The sequence below is a fragment of the Arvicanthis niloticus genome, chromosome X, assembly GCF_011762505.2.
Source record: "Arvicanthis niloticus isolate mArvNil1 chromosome X, mArvNil1.pat.X, whole genome shotgun sequence".
Lineage (NCBI taxonomy): Eukaryota > Metazoa > Chordata > Mammalia > Rodentia > Muridae > Arvicanthis > Arvicanthis niloticus.
The window spans coordinates 40,273,496-40,293,529 of NC_047679.1; the positions used below are offsets into that span (position 1 = coordinate 40,273,496).

The following is a 20,034-nucleotide window of genomic DNA, read 5'->3' on the forward strand; positions in this document are numbered from 1 at the left end:
ATGTTTCTCAGTAAGTTTAAATTAAGTAGTCAACTTTATTCTCAAGGTTACAGATTACCTGACAGAAATTAAAGACATACAGCTGTGAAAGGCACCACAGATTTCATTCTATATACAATAAATACTAATGTATTGAATATATACTGAAATAACACCAGGCCAAAAAACATAAATATATTGTTTGCACTATAAGATGTCTTTACAAATGTACCAGTTGTGTCTGTATAAATGGGTAAATCCTTCCTATTTTGCAAGTACTTTCATCAATAATTTAGATGTCTTTAATGGAATAGTATTGGATTATACTGTTAAGCAATGACTTACTAAAATAGACAAATGAGAATATGATACAAGGTGTCATAGATTAAAATTTTCAAGAAGAATTAAAAATAAAAATGCACCATTACTTATATTTGCAATGGGAAAGACATTCATTCTTTTTAAAAAGAATAATGCTTCATAATAATTATCTTCCAGTTAATGATCTCAAAACAATTACTTTATGTCTGTACAAAGAGAACAGCACAAAACATTAGCTTGGTCTGTATCTAGTTCTAGTCCAAATGTTGAAAACAATGGGAATACATTTTCTGTAAAGACATCTTTCTTCACAGATTTTATATTCTCTACTTTTAAATATAAGTTTATGATGATATATACTATAGTCCTATCCTTGTCTTCAAAAATTTTTGTTGTTTTTTTGTTGTTAGTTTGTTTGTTTGTTGTTGTTGATGATGATGATAATAATAACAATGATGCTGATGATGATAATGTTCAAAAGTGTGTAACTCTAAAGACTAAGAGGGCTTAAATTTATGAATCTTGTGCCTAAAATCTCCCAGGTACTAGGATTAAAAGCGCCATCACTCCTTGCCACAACATTTTTTTCTGGAACAAAATGTCTTAACATGATCACAAAACAAGCAGCGTTTTCATTAAATTATAATTTACATTAAATATGGAACAACTTAATCCAGAACTACATCCATCATTATATATGAACATATATATATATATATATATATATATATATATATATATATATGCAAAGGAAAGTTTTTCATGCATATAAACATAGTACTTTGTATACTTCTCATAAAATAAGTCCAAACAAATTGTAACAGCAAAGTGACCCTGGCAGTATATTCATAATTGCACCTGCTTTTCCAAGTTACAATACTAGCCTCCTAAGGCTTTGTAATATAAACTTATGGCTAGAATTGAACAAATGTGGCACATAAAATATAAATCCTATAACATTCAGATATGGTATTTGTGAGTTAGCATTGAAGAACCAAATATATATGGTGAATTAATTTATATGAATAGCTTCAAATTATACACATACCTTTATAATCATAAATACCTAAGTTAATTAATAGAAAATACAAAATGATATGACAACAGCCATAAAATACACTCTGTGTAACTTATAAACCCCCAAAGACAATTAATGTCTATGTCTTTGTATTAATAATATAGTACTCCATACTTTGTATACTACTTATATTTGTTTTGTGTTTTAACATAGAATTTGTATAAAAGCCTGAGTGAAGTGAAGTCTGAAGTGGAAATGGTAATTAAAACCGGACGTCAAATAGTACAGAAAAAGCAGACAGAAAATCCCAAAGAGCTTGATGAAAGAGTAACAGCTTTAAAATTGCATTATAATGAGTTGGGTGCGAAGGTGAGTACATACTTAGAGAAACATCACATTTTATGATATTTACAGTATATTGTTTAAAAGCATACAAGATAAAATATAATACCAGAAATCCTTATTGTGATTCTCAGTCTCATTCAAGTATTTCCAAATGAAATTAATACTAAAATATCTTAAGTCTCTGCTTATCCATATAAAGTCAAACAGTATATAAAGCTTAAGGATGTATTTATTGGTGAATCAAATAAAGTTTTTTCTTGTTCTAAAACCCTTTCTGTTCAGTGTGAGAAATGTATTTACTATGACTGTAATACTTGTATATATTTTACATTAAATTTTAATTGCAGTGACATATTGCACTTAGAATGAACTTGGTGGAATGAAGTCAACACAGTTTGAAATTAAGACAAATAATTGTATATTTATTCAAATTATCTTACAAATATTCGCATATATGTGTGTGTATATATATATATATACACATATATACACATGTATATATATATACATACACACATATATATATACATTTATATATATATTTACATATGCATGCATACATGTGTATGGATTAACACCAGATCTCTATTCCCTCCCTGGCATCTCCTACAAAATCCATTTTAATATATATATTTTTAATTTAATAATTTAAATTAAATTTAATTAAATAATTTAATTTAATATAATTTTTCTGTTTTTGACATTGCTGCATGGTGAGGTATCATGTTAAATATATTTTGATAATACCTTTATCAAACAATGTTAGTTTTTATTTTCTTATACTTTATATGGTAAAAATACAATCCAAAAATCTATATGTTTTATTCATTTGAGCTTAATATATATTTGCATGCATATACTGAAATTTTGTGATGAGTGAGTACTTTTTACTTATTTTTAGACAGGGTCTCGTGAAGCACAGGTTTGTCTTGAATTCACAAAGTAGCTGAGGTTGACTTTGACCTCCTGATCCTTCTGCTTCCACCATCCAAGTGGTGGGATTACAATCACATTACATGTCTGGCTTGTATTTCCTTCAGTAATAAAGAAAGATAAACAAGTCTAGGAAAAGTGACATTCTCATCTTGCTCTTTCAGTGATAAATGATTATTTGGGCCAATTTTTTGCACAGAACCATTGTCTTTAACATGGGTAGTCGTAACATAAAACACTACTGAAAAAATAATTTAGACTTTAAAACAACAAAAATAAAATTAGACTATTAGGGCCAACAGTTCATTATTATTAAGAATTTAATGAATCTAATAATGATGCAAAGCTCTACTTATTCCCGAAAGTACAAATTTGATTGCTTATATATAACAATTTAACACTATAATATCATTAATATAAAACAATGAAATGACTCTTTAATAGCATATCATAATACTTCACAGATTGAGGAAAAATTGTATTTGAAGTAAATATTAATGTAGAAACCTTAATAATTAAGGGATTGTATATAAACACTGTTTTATAAAAATACTATAATTCCTGTATTTCTTATCTAAGAAAAATACTTTTCTATTTACTGATGTTCAAAACATCTTCAACCAGGGTGGCTTTTTAACAAAATAAAAGACAAAAAAATATATTAAGGGTATCATTCTTTTTTTTGCCGTTTTGTTTTTCAAGACAGGGTTTCTCTGTGTAGCCCTGGCTGTCCTGGAACTCACTCTGTAGACCAGGCTGGCCTCGAACCCAGAAATCCGCCTGCCTCTGCCTCCCAAGTGCTGGGATTAAAGGCGTGCGCCACCACCACCCAGCTCATTCTTTTAATATATAAATAGTAAAACCATTCTAATTTAATTATCTTCAGAATTTACATGTTTGTACTTAATTCAGTACATTGTCATTTGTAGTAAGCAGTTAATACTGCAATCACAAGATGCAAACACTGTGGAAATACCAATAAGAGTATTGTATTCTTCAAAATTCTGGGGCCTGCTATTCTAACCTGAAAGTGTTGACATACCTAGTTCATAATGAGGACTCTCTTTTTAGATTGTAGAGTGCCAGTTTTTCACTGTGTCATCACTGTAGGAAGATAAAAATCACTCAGTCTTTCTTTATACAAAGCCACTGACCTATAAGAGTAGCAACTCATACTTGTGACCACGTTTAACTTTAATTAATGACTTTAAAGCACATGTGCATGTATTCAAATATAATTACAATGAGGTTAATATATTTGTGAATTATAATTTGGTCTTCAGCACATTTCTTAAAATGTAGGGTTTTATTTTTAATTTTAAAAACACCAATTAGTTGCATTGTTCAAAGAATACAAAATAAATTTTCTTATATCTGTTTAATCAATTTGAATGAGAAATATTCACTTGGCTCCATTGATATAATGTCTATATTTATTTATGTCTTCACTATGTTTTGACAATTTTTTAAAAATAAGCGTGAATACCAATGTCATCTTCAAAATCCAGTCGTTAGTAAACATTAAATCAGTACTACTGAGGTACTTTAGTCTCTTTTTAAATATTTAATTTTTGTTCTCACAGACAAGAACAACATAAAAATTTTACTTAAGGTGGCAGTATCTCATGTATTTTAAAACTTGGTTGTATATAAGCAAAACAAAATAAATAAAAGTCAATAATGTATGAGCAGAGAAAACTAGTATTCTTTTGAAATATTTAATCTGGAATTTTTTCTATTAAGACAGCACAGAAATAAAAATAAATATACATGGAATCATGTTATAATTTTTTAAACTTATTGAATACAAAAAGATCTTTCAGTAAAATGGGTATATATTTATAATTCCCTTGGATAAAAAGCAAAATTATTCAATCTGGACCAGGGAGATGGATCAGGTGGTAAAGAAACTTGGTTTCAAGCCTTATAAATCAAGATCAATTGCTGAGACCCAACACTGTAGGAGAGAACAACTCCTACAAGTTGTCGTCTGTATTGCGTACATGCTCTATAGCATAGTTAAGCTCATACATGTAAGTGTTCAAACACACACAGAGAGATAGAGAGAAAGAGAGAGATAGAAAGACAGAGAGAGACAGGGAGACAGACAGACAGAGAGAAAAAGAGACAGAGAGAGAGAGAGAGAGAGAGAGAGAGAGAGAGAGAGAGAGACCACCACCACTAGCCAGGAAATAATGTATGGATAAAAATAAAATAGCAAGTCTACTAGGGGTTTCAATAGATCAGTCAGTGAAGCACATGTTTCACAAGCATGAGGATTTGAGTTAGGTGAATTCATAGAACACATGTAAAAATACTGGATTTGGTGACCCATACTTATAATCTCATGCTTGGGATACAGAGACAAGAGTAATCCTGGGCTAAATGGTAATATTGTTAGGCTAATTTGTGATCCACAGACATGTCAACCAAGAAAAGTTAGACACTGTTCCTGAAGATGCCACTTGAAGCTGTCTTCTGCTCTCCACACACATGCATATATGTGTATATAAGCACACACAGAATCTCTCATGCTTACTCACTCCACAATACACATAGACATGTATATAAATGGATATATACACCTTTAACACTTTGCATGTGTATGCAATATGTAAACATTATATGTGTGGGTGTGTATCAAATACATCTCTCATAAATTTTGTTGAATATTTGAAATTTATCTCAGCATTTTTATTGAAACATGTTAAGCACTTTAAACATTCTTTTAGTTTTCATGACAATTAGTCACATAGTACACATACATAGTGTACACATAATACATACTTACATTTATATATATATCTTTAGAGACTGAAGCATAACTGTGTATTTGTACTGTTTGTTTATTTTCTTATACAATTTTATATCAGTTTAGACTAATCATAATTCTGTTTTTCATATATTGTATTAATCAAACCAAATATTGTATAACCCATGCCTTTAATCCTAGCACTTGGCAGGCATAGGCAGTTAGATCTCTGAGTTCCAGGCCAGACTGGTCTACAGCATTTTAATTAGGACAGCCCAAAGAAACCCTTCTCAAAATCAAAACAAAATAAAACAACAAAAAATCTAACTGAAGAAATAAGTAAATCTATTGTTTTGCCAGCAAAGTAGTACTATAAACATAATTTTGTATATATATATATATATATATATATATATATATATATATATATATAATAGAATATATTATATTCTATTATGCCTTTTCGGAATAGCTTATACTGAACACAAATACTGTTTATATAGGAAGGACTACATATTACTATGACACTGACTGAAATTTTTGCTGAGTTTTCTCTTTAAAATATTTTATTGTGCTGCTTGATGCATATACTTGCTAATTTTGTAATGGAGAATTTTCTTTTCTTTTCTTCTTATTTTATTTTCTTTTAGATCTTGGTTTCTACCCATAAGAGTAAATTTATGAGGATGAAATTTTGGGGTTTAAAACCAATTTGTCCTTTTTGTTAGAAATTTTGTTTATGGAAAATGTTCTATGAGAAAGTAATTTTAAAATGTACTAAAGATAAAATTGACAATTCTATACAATACATAAGTATGTTGCCTCCCTAAAAAAATATTCTTGCTCTTTTGATACCATCTGCCTAGCAAGAGAAAGACTCATTTGTATTTTGAAGACCGTAAGCCTGTTTGTCCATGTCTCTGTCAAATGACTATAGGTCCTCTATGAAAAATAGGTCATATCTTCTGTTTGACGTCTGTTTTCTTGTTTATTTCAAACTTTGGCCATAAATATTGTTTTTAATTAAATAAGAAAAAGATTCACATAATTTATATTGTTGCTGCTATCATGGCAGCAGGTACAAGACACTGTATTTTGGTTAAGCATTTCTATTGCTGAAGACTTTTGAACTGACTATTAATTTCCTGACTATATAATAAGATAAAAAGCAGCATATAAGAAAATGGTTACTTTACACTGATTGAAATATAAAACTTTCAATATATTGACTGTATATAAAGTTGACTTACAAACTAAGCTAAATTTATTATTATTATTATTATTATTATTATTATTATTTTATTTAGGTAACAGAGAGAAAGCAACAGTTAGAGAAATGCTTGAAATTGTCCCGTAAGATGAGAAAGGAAATGAATGTCTTAACTGAATGGCTGGCAGCAACAGATACGGAATTGACAAAGAGATCAGCAGTTGAAGGAATGCCAAGTAATTTGGATTCTGAAGTTGCCTGGGGAAAGGTACATCCCATATTACTGAAAGTTTTTTTTTTTTAACATATATGAAAACTCACAGCAAATGATTTTATAAACAAATAGTGATGTCTAACAGTAATAGAATTATCAATATTATCTTGCTTCATTTTTTCTTTTCTCAAGAATTAATCAAGGGCTAACTGTATATTTCAAGCTTCATAATTAAAATAGTAAAATTTATGAAAACTCTCCCCAAAGCATAAATGGTTTATAAATGAATCCTTTAAATTACATAAATTATTGCAGAAAAATTAGTATAAAAATATCTATTAACCACTATAGATATTCCACGTTGATCAAAACCATTTAAAGATTCAACTGTATAACTCACATAAAGTTCTATGTTTTATTAGTTTACCTCAAAATAGAAGGCCTATGAGAACATGCGACAAGAGATGCATCAAATTACAGTGACTGTGAACAGTTCAGCATATCAACTATGTTATAATCATGAATAATCTAAATGGCCTGAGAAGGTTCTACATTCTGTCACCAAATGGCATATGTCCTACATTCATTCTACCTGGAAAAATCTTCTCATTTCTCTGACAGCCAGAGAGACATATATTGCTGCCTAGAATTTAAAGTAAAAAACTCTTAGCTTAATGTTTTCTAGGTAATTAATTTCTAGATTATTTGAAGTTCTCCTAATAAAAAGGAAGTAACTTATGTAGTTGATATTAATAGCATATTTTCATCTTGGGCTTTGCCAAGGTATTGGACCATTTATAAAGTATACTCTCATTTAAAAAAATAAACTCATGTATTTGAATATGTAAATTAGCTATCCCAAGATATTTGCATTGATTTTTATTTCAGTGATGCTAAATATTACACTCCAAAATTTTAAAACATAGAATGCATTATGTAATAACTTATGATGACAGGATGCCATACTCAAGACTATTCTTTTTTGCATTAATATATAGGATGTATAATGGTAAATTTAAAAAAATAAGTAGTGGTAGATCACATTTCCTTTCAAACCACTTAGAACAGTTATTTAGCATTACAATTCTTATTTCAAGATCTCATATTATTTGAGATTATTATGAGGAAAAACCATATGACATCAACTAAAAAATGAATTGACTTAATTTCCCCCTTACTACTCTATCATATAATGTCTTTATATTTGTTTATAAGTCAATCAAAAATTACATGCTTAGGTACAAGCTAAGCTATTATAAAAATTGTCGAAGATGAAATGTTTCAGAGAAGGTAAATATAAGATTTTTATCTCATATACTCTGACCAGTTTTGGTTTAAGGAAGTAACTTTGGTATAAGAAAACATCCAGAGGCTTGGATAATTTCTCTGCAAGAGCATTGGTATGTTTCTCCTCTTAGTATAAAACTTTCTCAACCACAAAAACGAAGATAATGGAGTAAAGAACATCAGTTCTCTCTCAAAGATGGATTGTAAGAGCTTCATGCATTATTTCTGCTCTTATTTCATTTACCAGAACTAATGTCCTGATCTATTTGCCAGACTTGGTAACAAAATAGCAACTTGAGATGAGCAAAGTTGCACCCTCCTTAAATGAGCTTGCACTGAACTGAATACAAAGAGAATATCTTTTAAGAGATAATTATGTTGGCAAATGCAGTATCTTACTGGCCTTTTACCTCTTTATCTAAAAAATGAGAATAAAATAAATAAAATCTACATAACCTGCAAACCTATAAAAAAACCTGTCATGCCTAGCAGCTTCTAGTATAAGTAGTCATAAAATAGTCCAAATATTTTGTTCTTTCCTTTATAAAATATAACAAAATGTATAACAAAATGTACAAATTGCTCTTCAGGGATTCATGAATACTATTCAAAATTGATTTTCAGTAAGCTCCCTAATCACAGATATATCTTTATTGCTGGCTTCAAAATGCTCTGGTTCAATCGATTGTCAAGAGTTCCTTAGGAGACTGTACAATACAGTGGTTTAAAAACTCATTTTCCATATTTCTAGAGACTGAAAATTCAAGATCACTAGCCAGGAAGGTTACATTTTTAGAAAACAATTTCCCTTGGGTAGTATATATGCATATTTCTTTTTACATTAGTGTCACCTATGGACATATCTGGATACCAGATTAATCTTGTAATGATGTTATTAGTTGCATAGATTCATTATCACTATATCATTATAACAGTTAACTCTGCAACTATCCTATTGGTATAGAGTCACATTCTGAGGAACTTCATCATGTGAATTTTGGGGGAATAAAATACAAATTCTGACAAAGAAGCAACCATGGAATATAGCAAATTTCCATAATATTGCATAATTAACTAGATCTAGAGGTGAAAGGAAACTTAGCTAAATGAATTTCATGAGCACCTTAGAAGAAGTTTTAGAGTTTTACCAAATATAGTCTTATTCTGGAATCTTCATAAAGATTTTTCTTCTCTTTACTACTTATATTATCCTTAATGCCTACCTCACTACACACATGAAAATTCTACCACAGTGTTTTTCAATAAGATTCCTAAAATTATAGGAGGTTTGAGTAATTTGAATCCTTGGCTACGGATTGAGTCTTCATCTCATCTCTTTTGTTTATTCACAGTTAATGTACTTTCTTGGCAAAATGGAGTACTGCTTGACTCAGCTCCTCTGTTCCCTATATAAACCAGCCATTTTTGCTACATGGCTATGTGACTCTTTTGTCTTTGTGGTCTCTGGGCCTCCTGGACTCTTAATCTCTGGGTTCTTACCTCTCCCTTTCACCCTTTCCTCATATGACCTGGTACATTTTTTTCCAGGCATATTCTTACTCTAGACAATCCCAAACATCTCTGTCTCTGCTAGTTTTTCCTTATTATCTACAAAAACAACAACAGAAAAACCATAAAAACAAACATAAAAACAAACCACAAATTAAAAAAATAAGAACTACCTCAAACCTTTAATAGTAGGCATGTGCTACTTTCTTTTTTTTTTTTTAATCCACTCTTATGTAGTCAACAATGGCTTTCAATATACTTTAGCTTCAAACACATGATCTTGGGAAGTGAAGGTGAGGGTCTGGCTGTGGGCTGTGAGAGGCCCCTGCCCTGATGGCAGCTATAGTTCTAGGGGTAGACACCATGGGCCCTCAGTGTATCTTCCCCAATCAGACTGAGGACTTAAGACCACATCAGGGTCCTATAGAAGGAACTGCAGTGTGAAGCAATGAAGAACCCAAGAAAGAGCACGAGGAAACAGGAGCAGGCCCAGCAGGCTACTTGTACAAGCCCCTCAATCAAGACTCTGAACAAAAAGAGATGGAACTGGCACCAGTGGGTGAAGGAGATGAAGCTGCTGATATCAAAGATGGGATGGATGCAGGCCCTGGGGCTTCATTTGCCAGACCCACCATTGGAGAATGAGGTTAAAGATGAGAAGGAAATTACAGAATTGAACATACAGCTCTATCCCCATAGACCCAGAACATGTAGAGCTGGTGAAAAGGACAATAGCTGCAGTAAGTCTGCCTGCACCAGGGGTTCCTGCCTGGGCTCTGGAGATATTGGATGCTCAGTGGGAAGATGTGGTACAGAAAGCTCCCCAAGCCTAGCAGACATCCTCTGCCTGGAAGTAATGAGGCGGGGGGGGGGGGGGGAAGAGGAAGGAGGGGGAGAGGGGGAGGGGGTATAGAGAGAGGGAAAGAGAGAGAGACAGGAGAGAGAGAGAGAGAGAGAGAGAGAGAGAGAGAGAGAGAGAGAGAGAGAGAGAGAGAGAACTGCCTTACCTCCCCACATTCTAAGCCAAGACCAGCACAGGACTAACAATTCTGGTTTTAACAGACTTCTTCCCATGTCCCTTTCACACCAAGGAGATTCAGACCTTTCAGAGACCCACTTTATTCAGTTCTGTATATATGGGGACATTGGCCCAAAGCCCAGCCCACCTTACTATGTATCACTTTGTGGAGAAAAAAAAAAAAAAAACCTATGTACACAGCCAAAGGCAAAAAAAAAATTATCAAAAACAGAAAAAGAAACAAAAAACAAAAACAATAAAAGAATCACACATGATCTTGATGCTTTTAGCCCCTGTAATGCTGTGATTGCTGGTAAGTTAAAATATCAAATAGAATTTGTAATTCTTTAAAAATAAATTTGATCATTTGAACATAAAATAATTTTCTGGTGTAACAATTAGCCCATTTCATTTATTCTACTTCAGTGTCATTTTTGAAGAACACTGAGTCATTTAAATAAGCATTTTGAATTCACAGTGCCATCTAAAATCTAAGAGTTAAACATGATTCCCTAAAATGTTCTTGTGTATTACTTTTGGATCCATAATCATTTTGAACTCACAGTGCCATCTAAAATCTAAGAGTTAAACATAATTCCCTAAAATGTTCTTATGTATTACTTTTGGATCCATAATCATCTATGTAATGCACATCTACATTGTTTTATAGAAAAAATGGTTGTGTGACAAAATCAATAAAAGAAAAAAATTGAGCATAGTAAATAATGGAAAAATGCAAGATAACTAATGCCTTTATCAACAGACACTATCAATATGTATGCCTGCTCCATGATGTGGCTAAAAGGGAAGGGAAGGTTTTATTATGACATGAGGGAGAATAGTTAGGAGCGTCTGGAAGAGCACAGAGCAGAGAGAGAAAGTAGTAGACTGGACACAAGCAGCAGACAAATCCTGAGAGGGGGGTGGAGGAGGAGGGTTGGGAGAGGGGAGGGGAGGGGGAGGGAAAGAGAGTTTGAGAGTGACAAGGAGAGAACAGCAAAATGGAAGATAAAAGGAAGAGCAAAAGAGGCAAAAAAAAAGAGCATATGCAAAATAGCCGGGATATAAAGGTGAATGAGTAGTGGTGGGAAACGAATCTCCTGAGCTCCAGTGATTTGAGGATGGACTGTGGAGATGAGACTATCTGAGGAGAGCCTGGATGCCAGAATGGACATTGATATGTGTTATATGTACTTGTGAAACCAAGGCTCCTGGAGGGCAGCATGCTCTTTTGTTTGCTAATACTCACAGCAGACAACCACTTGTCCCTTCTGACAAAGATAAGGGAAGTGGCTTGATTGTAGAGAGAAACTTCTTTATATATTTATGAGGAATGCTGGCTTTTGTCTATCCTCCACAAGAAATTGGGAAAATCCATTTTTATTAGGACCTATAATGTCTAAATATTTACCTACTGAAAAAAATTATTTTAGTTTTCCCACTTATTTCAGAACTAAATATTTAAAGTTCAACATTATAAAAACTAATTATTAGTTTCCCAAATTACATTTTTCTTGCCACTTATAAAATATAAGGATTACTACCCAATAAAACCTCACCATAAAATATCTTTCTGTTTTCCAATGGTTTCTTACATGTAATCACCTGGGAAATTGAAAAATATATAAATAAATGGAGTCAATCTTGGTGTTTTTGGATTTAACATGTCTGCCCAACTGTAGCTAGAATCACCCATAGGCCACTGTATTTTTCTATTAGGATTTGTTATTTTTCAAGAACTACACCTCTCAGCATTCCAGAAAGTTGCCTGGTTCCTGGGAAGGTGAGGCTTACAGGTTAATTATGGGCCTTACACTGAGAACTGCTGGAAAATATCAGTCATGTAGTAAACAATGGTTTTTGAGCAGAATGATGGGATATAATCCAAATATGTTAATTATGCTTTGTAATTTTAGGCAAACTTTTTAAGAATTAAGAAACTTAATTTATTCTCCTAGTTTATAGAAATAATTGACTCATCTCATCATCCTCTTTAGTATAAAAGTGTGAAAAATATTTTTTTACTTCTAAAGTCTGTTACACGATCATTCTCATGAAAAATTACATTTCTTTTTAAAAGAAAGACTAGTAATTTATCTGTGAAGTGAAATATCACTAGCAGATCATTAACTTGGTACAATGAATGCATCAAACAGCTGTTACTTATAAAATAGAACATCTGTTAAATGCCATTGAAGTCACTATTCACTGTCATTACAGTTATGGCTATAATTTTTGTTCTGCACATTCTGCTTTCATAAAAATGTTCTTTAATGGATGATGCATTATAAGAAAAAGTCTATATATATTACTTGAAAAATCCAGTAATACACACACACACACACACACACACGTATATATATATATCATTATTTAATTTATCATTATATTGTGTCGCATAAATTATGTGTAAAATATGTCCTCCATATTAAGCCAGAACAGAATATTACACGGTCTCAAAAATAATTTATATCAAAGTTCTTCAAGAATAGAGCACATCTGATTGTTTCGTATACTGTTGTGGAATATAGCATACATACATACATACATACATACATACATGCATTCATGCATGCATGCATACATACATACATATACAATCAATTTTAAGGTAATTGTCTTGGAAAATTAAAAAAAACAATTTTTTTAAATTTTTAAATGTTTTAAAATTTTAAAACACCAGCATAATACATTTCTACCTTTTAATCTTTTTTCGATTGTCCATTTTCCTATGTAAAACAATGCTAAAATAGTTACACATACACATGTATGACCAAATATTTTAAGATACTTTTTATATGTATATTAGTTAATCCTTCATGTACTTTTAGTAAATAAGAAATAGATATAATAAAATTACTGTATTATCTTAGTAAAAGGAACGATATGGTAACAAAATGCCAGTAAGTACATATTTGAATAAAATTTGGTTAGGTAAAGACATAAGCTATAAAATGACTGCCCATACAAAATTCTTTCAATAGGCCAGAAAGATGACTCAGCTGTAAAGAGGACTGGTGGTTATTCCAGGGGACCTAAGTTCAATGCCCAGCATGTACATGGAGGCTCACAACTGTCAGTAACTCCAATACCAGGGGACCTGACAGCCTCACACAGACATACATGCTGTCAAAATACTAAAGAACATGAAATAATAATAACTTAGTTTTAGGAAAGGAATTGTTTTTAAAGGACAGAATGAGTATACTGTGATGTAGAAGTTATCTTTAGAATAATGCTCAGAAAACTTATGGAAGACATTAGAAATATGGGAAAATGTGAAGTTGAGATAGTGAATGCTTTCAAGCCCAAATGAAGTCTTAAAATCTTGGAGAATAGTGTCTACATGTTCATATATGTGAAATTAGATAATTATAATTTTTATAATATTTAAGTTTAAAATGAAAGTATCAACAGATCTGGGCAATGGTAGCCCAGTAACACTGCCTCTCCCCTCTCCCTTCTTTCTTGTCTGCCCTTTTCCCTCTTCCCTCTCCCCTCTCCCCTGTCTGCTCTCTCCCCTCCTCTCCTCCCTTTCCCTTCTCCTTTCTCCCTTGTCTGCCCTCTCCCCTTTCCCCTGTCTGCTCTCTCTCCTCTCTCCTCACTGCCCTCTCTCCTCCCTTCTCTCCCCTCTTCCCTTTCCCATGTCTGCCCTCTTTCCTCTTTCCTCTCTTCCCTCCCCTATCTGTTGGCACTGCTCGCTCAGTTGCCTCTCTTTCCTGTCTGTGTTAGTAAGAATTGGGCATAACCTATTTCTGATTCATTGTATCACAACTTTCTCTGATTTGTTACTTTGTCTGGCCCTCAATTAAATGTCACATTTAAACTTGGCTGCATCTCTTTATAAATTACTTTAACTTCAATGTTTGAAATTAAAGGTGTGCATTAAGGACATGTCTATATTCTATCCAGATCTTAATATAACACAGGATGTGTCTGCATTTCAGCCAGAAAATATAGATGTAGAAGGTTTTAGATGGTTTCCCAGAGCAGCTTGGTTGCTGAATTAAAATTCCTTAACAGTTCACCTTAGTCTATGTACTTCATCACTAAAACAACCATTAGTATGACCTAAAATAACTTTTATTATTACCTATTAGGAGTTGATCTCAATGAATTTTCCCAATTACTATGATTATGATGATAATTTTCATAATAGGAATTTAATCTGTTTTACACATTCCTTCATGATAAACAAATCAGAACAATTTAAAAATACTTTTGGGAATACAAAATAGTACATTTATTTACTGGAAATCATCAAACTTATTGCTTAATATTTTTGTACCTACCTGATCACATTTTAACCATAAAATATTAACGGTTGCAGAAATAGTGATTTCTGTAGAATTCTTCTCATGGTAAACATTTTCCTACAGTACAATGCCACTCGATGACACATATGCAGTTCCATTAATGCATTCTTATATCTACAAAAGTAGATATAACATAGTTAATATAATGAATATAAGCTTATATTTTCCTCACTTTAAAATACAAAAGAAGCTTACACACAGCAACTTGAGTGAGAAAACTACATATAATTGAGTATCAAGGCAATATTGTTTTATTTCTATACCTAAAACAATGGTTACCTTCTATATTTATAGTTTATATTTTGCCCTAGAGTGTACAGGATTTTTAAAGCATTTAAATTTAATTTGTATCTAAATTTCTAAATGAGTTGTGTCTGCCCAAGCTTGGTACTTTCCTTATTCTAAAATATATTCAATAGTATTATCTGTGGCAATTCTACAATAGTATCGGTGTCTAAGAGTAATTCAATAAATAGTCATGACTGATATCTGAACAAATTGATTTCATGCAATTCTAGTCTCATTCTTGTACAACACATAAAACCTGCATTATAAATAATCCTTTTGCTTATAGCAGATAAATTTACTTGACATGAGTTACTTATCAGTATTTTAGTATAAAATGATAATAAAATACAAATATAAAATTTATAGATGAAAATTATTATTTCTTGAGAATACCTATGAGTAAGAAACCTGCTTGATAAAGATATACTATTATCTTTTTTACATTAACACTTCTATGATTGTGCTTGTATAAATTTTATTTGAATCTAATTGTGAACTTACCATGATGATTAGTTGTTATTCATCTGTGATTTTGTCTTGCTTTGACTTTGGCTGTGGTTATTAAGATATTGGCTTCATTTGTAAATGACTTTTCTCTTTTGTATCAGGTTTTTTTTTCATACCTTTATTTTATACTTGGGAAACATTATGGGAAGGGTTCATTAAGTTTAATTAGGTGTTAAAAATATTCATGTCTCCAAATGGTTGAATATACTGCTGTAAAAAATAATTGAGTCATAGTGGTTTAATTTTCAAAATACAGGTATTTAGTCATTGATGAATCTTAAATTGTCTGCTTTTAATAAATACATAATCAAATTAATAAACATGCAATATTAATTGAAAAATCTCTAGGTTTATTTATTAAACATATATAATTATGATTAAAACACTATCACATTTGTACAACAATGTACATCCAATATACCCAGTAATAAAGGTATAATATATATGGGGAGATTTTAGGGTTCATAAACACATGGTTTTAGGTTCATGACCTTATAAAAACCTTTGCAAAACAACCAAACTCACAAACCGTTTTACAAAGTTAATGTTTTAATGCTTTATGCAGTGCATTACTTGAAGCTGAATGCTATATTTTATTACAGGCTACTCAAAAAGAGATTGAGAAACAGAAGGCTCATTTGAAGAGTGTCACAGAACTAGGAGAGTCTTTGAAAACAGTGTTGGGCAAGAAAGAAACCTTGGTGGAAGATAAACTGAGTCTTCTGAATAGTAACTGGATAGCTGTCACCTCCAGAGTAGAAGAATGGCTAAATCTTTTGTTGGTAAGAATAGAGGCTGGAATTTAAAGGCAACAGAGAATAATTAAGATTAGTACCACAATCTTCATAGACCCCCAAAGAATATATTTCTGGTTAAACAATAATGTGCTGTGTTAGTTAGCTTTCCACTGTCATAACAAAATGTCTGAGACAATCAACTTTTAAAGAGGAGTATTATTAAAAAAAAAAAAAAAGAATTAGAGGCCTTTTGTCTTAGTTAGGTTTTATTGCTATGAAGAGGCACCATGACCATAGCAACTATCTAAAAGAAAAACCATTTAATTTTAGCTGGCTTAAAGTTTCAGTGTCTTAGTCCATTATCATCATGGTGGGAAACATGGCAATATGCAATTTTCATGTGTGCTAAGAGCTCTTATTTTTGAACTGCAGGCAGCAGAATGGGAGACTGTGTTCCATAGTGGGCAAAACTTCAGCATATGAGACCTCAAAGTCCATCCCCATAGTGAGAGACTTCCTACAACATGGCCCAACCTACTCCAGTAAAAGCCATGCCTCCTAATAGTATGGACCATTCTCTGTGGGCCTCTGGAGACCATTTTCTTTTAAAACACCCCACTTTTCCAAACTTCTTTGTCAACAAACTAACAAAACAAAACAAAAACAAGAAAATAATATTTTAGGAGTGATATTTCTGTTTAAAATTTAAACTGCTCGCTGTATATACTGATATAGAAGCCCATAATTTTAAGATATTTTTCATATTTACTTAACATTGCTTTCTATTTTTGATATGTTACTTAAAGGGGATTAAAATATTTCATTGTTTTATTTGTAGATAGTTGAACAAATGTCTTAGAAATTTTGTCTAACCAATAACATGGTATATTTTCATACAATTCAGGAATATCAGAAACACATGGAAACCTTTGATCAGAACGTAGAACAAATCACAAAGTGGATCAGTCATGCGGATGAACTTTTAGATGAATCTGAAAAAAAGAAACCACAACAAAAGGAAGACATTCACAAGGTAGCAAATAAAATTATATAAGAAGTAGTTTTAAACTGTAAATGTTATAACAATAATGTTTGAACTACAAAATACCAATGACTTTTTCATAAAGCCTAACATCTTTATTTTTCCTACTATTATGCTTCCTTGTTTTGATCATCCATCATTCTTTTCTATCTTGCGATATTCATTCCTCTCATTGTTTAGAAATTAATGTCATTATAGAGGTCTATAATTTGGACATTTGTCCAACTTCTTATCTGACCTCTCTATATTTGTGCTCAACCTGGAAAGGGTTGCAAAATTTATTTTTCTGCCATAATTTAAGTCATTCTTACTTTAATAGCATTATTATTGTGTGTACTATCAACACAGTTTCTAGTTTACTCATATAGCTCTTATTAAATACTCATTTTTCTATATGCTAATGCCAAAGATCAATCTTAGTATACATTTAGTTTTGCTGCTCTAAGAACCCTAAATTCAGTGCTGAAAACTCAGGATTTATGTCATTCCACAATAGACTATTTAACAGCATATGATACTGTTTCATGTACAAATTATTCTAAACTATTATACAAATAAACTTCATGCAAAATTTATAGGTATTTATGAAATATAAATTAATTTTTGTTTGTTCTTGGGCAATTTATCAAGATACCACATTGCACAAGGGCAAATATTATAAAATCTAAAGTATAAAATACTTCTTAGAGCAATTGAATAAGGGATATTTCAACATGGTATTGTTCATTGTCATTAGCTTATGTGTACTAATGCACATGTAAAGAAAATTAACATATTTTAACATGTTTTTCACATTTTTAAGTTATTGTTCTGACATCCTTTGTTTTCAGTCACAAGATCAAATTAACCTTTGTTTTAAAGTATGATTTCTAAAACAGGAAGTGTGAAGCAGATGTATATCTTATTGATACTTTATATCTATCTGATGTTTTGCATTAATCAAACTAAAAAAGTGTTGATTTTTACAGATATCATTAAATTAATAATTCACTACTTTGATTTGTTGAAATTTTTAGCAATGTTTGATTACTATTGCTATTTAAAAATTCAGCTACTATTACTATTTCTGTCTTTCCTTTATTGTGGTTACTAGATTTTGAAAACTTTGGATATCCCTATGTTGCATGAATCATTGTCTTCTCACTTGTAAATTCCTGTAATTCTTTCAAGATCATAATGGTACACCATCAGTTTTAGCTCTCATTTTATGTTTTTGTGCTGAGGAATTTAAGTTTTTTAAATTAAATACTAAAGACATTCTAGGATCTTTAAAACATATTTATCTTATTATCTTATTATGAATCTCTGTTATAACCAGTAGTCTTAATTCTTATTAAATCAAGGGTATCATATAATGATGAAATTGCTGCAAATATTTTATATACTCCAAGCAGGATATTTGAAATATGGGGCCTTTCTCAACTTGTTTCATGCAAAATATTCCTCCTTTTATAAGCCATGTAATATATCTAAATACTAAAGAATCACCCTTTTCCATGATATTAAAAAAAACAGGTTCTCAGAAGTATCAGAAAGGAATAGGAAAGTATGGTTCAAGTATTTTTTCTCTTAAGCAAACAATTCAGTGGTGCTATAAATGTTAATTTCAGTAAAGATAATAGAAATATGTTTAACTGCATGATAATATGCTTATTTCCAGACAATAACTAAAAGCCAGAATTTTTCATTAAGTAGAGAGATCAAATAGACATATATGAAACTTTAAAAAGTAGTGTCCTAGTAGTTTTAAGATGACACACAGCTTAAGTCTACTTCCCTATTATTAAAATTGGTTTTGTTCTTTTCACTCTCTACCTCTGCATGCATGCCATTCTTTCTTCTTGTCATGTCTTCCTCTCCCTTTCCTCCTCTTCCCCTCCCTACATCTCTATCTCTCTCTTCCTCTCTGTGTGCTACAATTTTGATTACTAACTTAAAGCCCTGTTTCTTGCTCATGGAATATAGCGTTTAAAGGCTGAAATGAATGACATCCGCCCAAAGGTGGACTCCACACGTGACCAAGCAGCGAAGCTGATGGCAAACCGCGGTGACCACTGCAGGAAAATAGTAGAGCCACAAATCTCCGAGCTCAACCATCGATTTGCAGCCATTTCTCACAGAATTAAGACTGGAAAGGTAGGAAGATCTACTTCAAGGTGGAAACTTGTCCTAAATGATCTCTTGAGAAGGTTGCGCAATACTCTGAAGGGGGCAAGGAATCCCCACAACAAGGTTTTCAAAAGGAAAATGAAAATGAAGCCTAAAATATACTTAAGGAAGTTTTGCCACTGACTATAATGGAGATACATCTCTCTTACTTTCTTTCTATCTTTCTTTCTGTCCCACGTTTTCCTGCCACAGCTATACTAGAACTGCACCCTGCAATGCAATGGTTTACATTTGTACTTTCAGGGATCACCTATAATTCAGTAACAGAGCATGCAGCAGGCCAAAATAAAAAAACATAAATAATTTAAAAAAGCACAAAGGACATCTACCTAAACCAAGCACTATTGAAATATTTTGCTAAATATAATATTGCTCGTATGTAATGCATA

At 31.7% G+C, this 20,034-nt stretch overlaps 1 protein-coding gene and 1 pseudogene across 10 annotated transcripts in view; both read left to right on the plus strand.

The window, feature by feature from the left end:
- Positions 1–20,034, plus strand: part of Dmd (dystrophin) — a 1,571,027-nt gene that overhangs the window by 414,193 nt on the left and 1,136,800 nt on the right. For all 10 annotated transcript variants that reach the window (XM_076918257.1, XM_076918249.1, XM_076918252.1 and 7 more), the window contains 5 exons: positions 1,532–1,687; positions 6,656–6,826; positions 16,300–16,479; positions 17,339–17,467; positions 19,442–19,612. In XM_076918257.1, coding sequence (XP_076774372.1) covers positions 1,532–1,687; positions 6,656–6,826; positions 16,300–16,479; positions 17,339–17,467; positions 19,442–19,612 — 807 coding nt within the window. The remainder of the gene's footprint in view (positions 1–1,531; positions 1,688–6,655; positions 6,827–16,299; positions 16,480–17,338; positions 17,468–19,441; positions 19,613–20,034) is intronic.
- On the plus strand, positions 9,896–10,425 carry LOC117694838 (male-enhanced antigen 1 pseudogene; annotated as a pseudogene).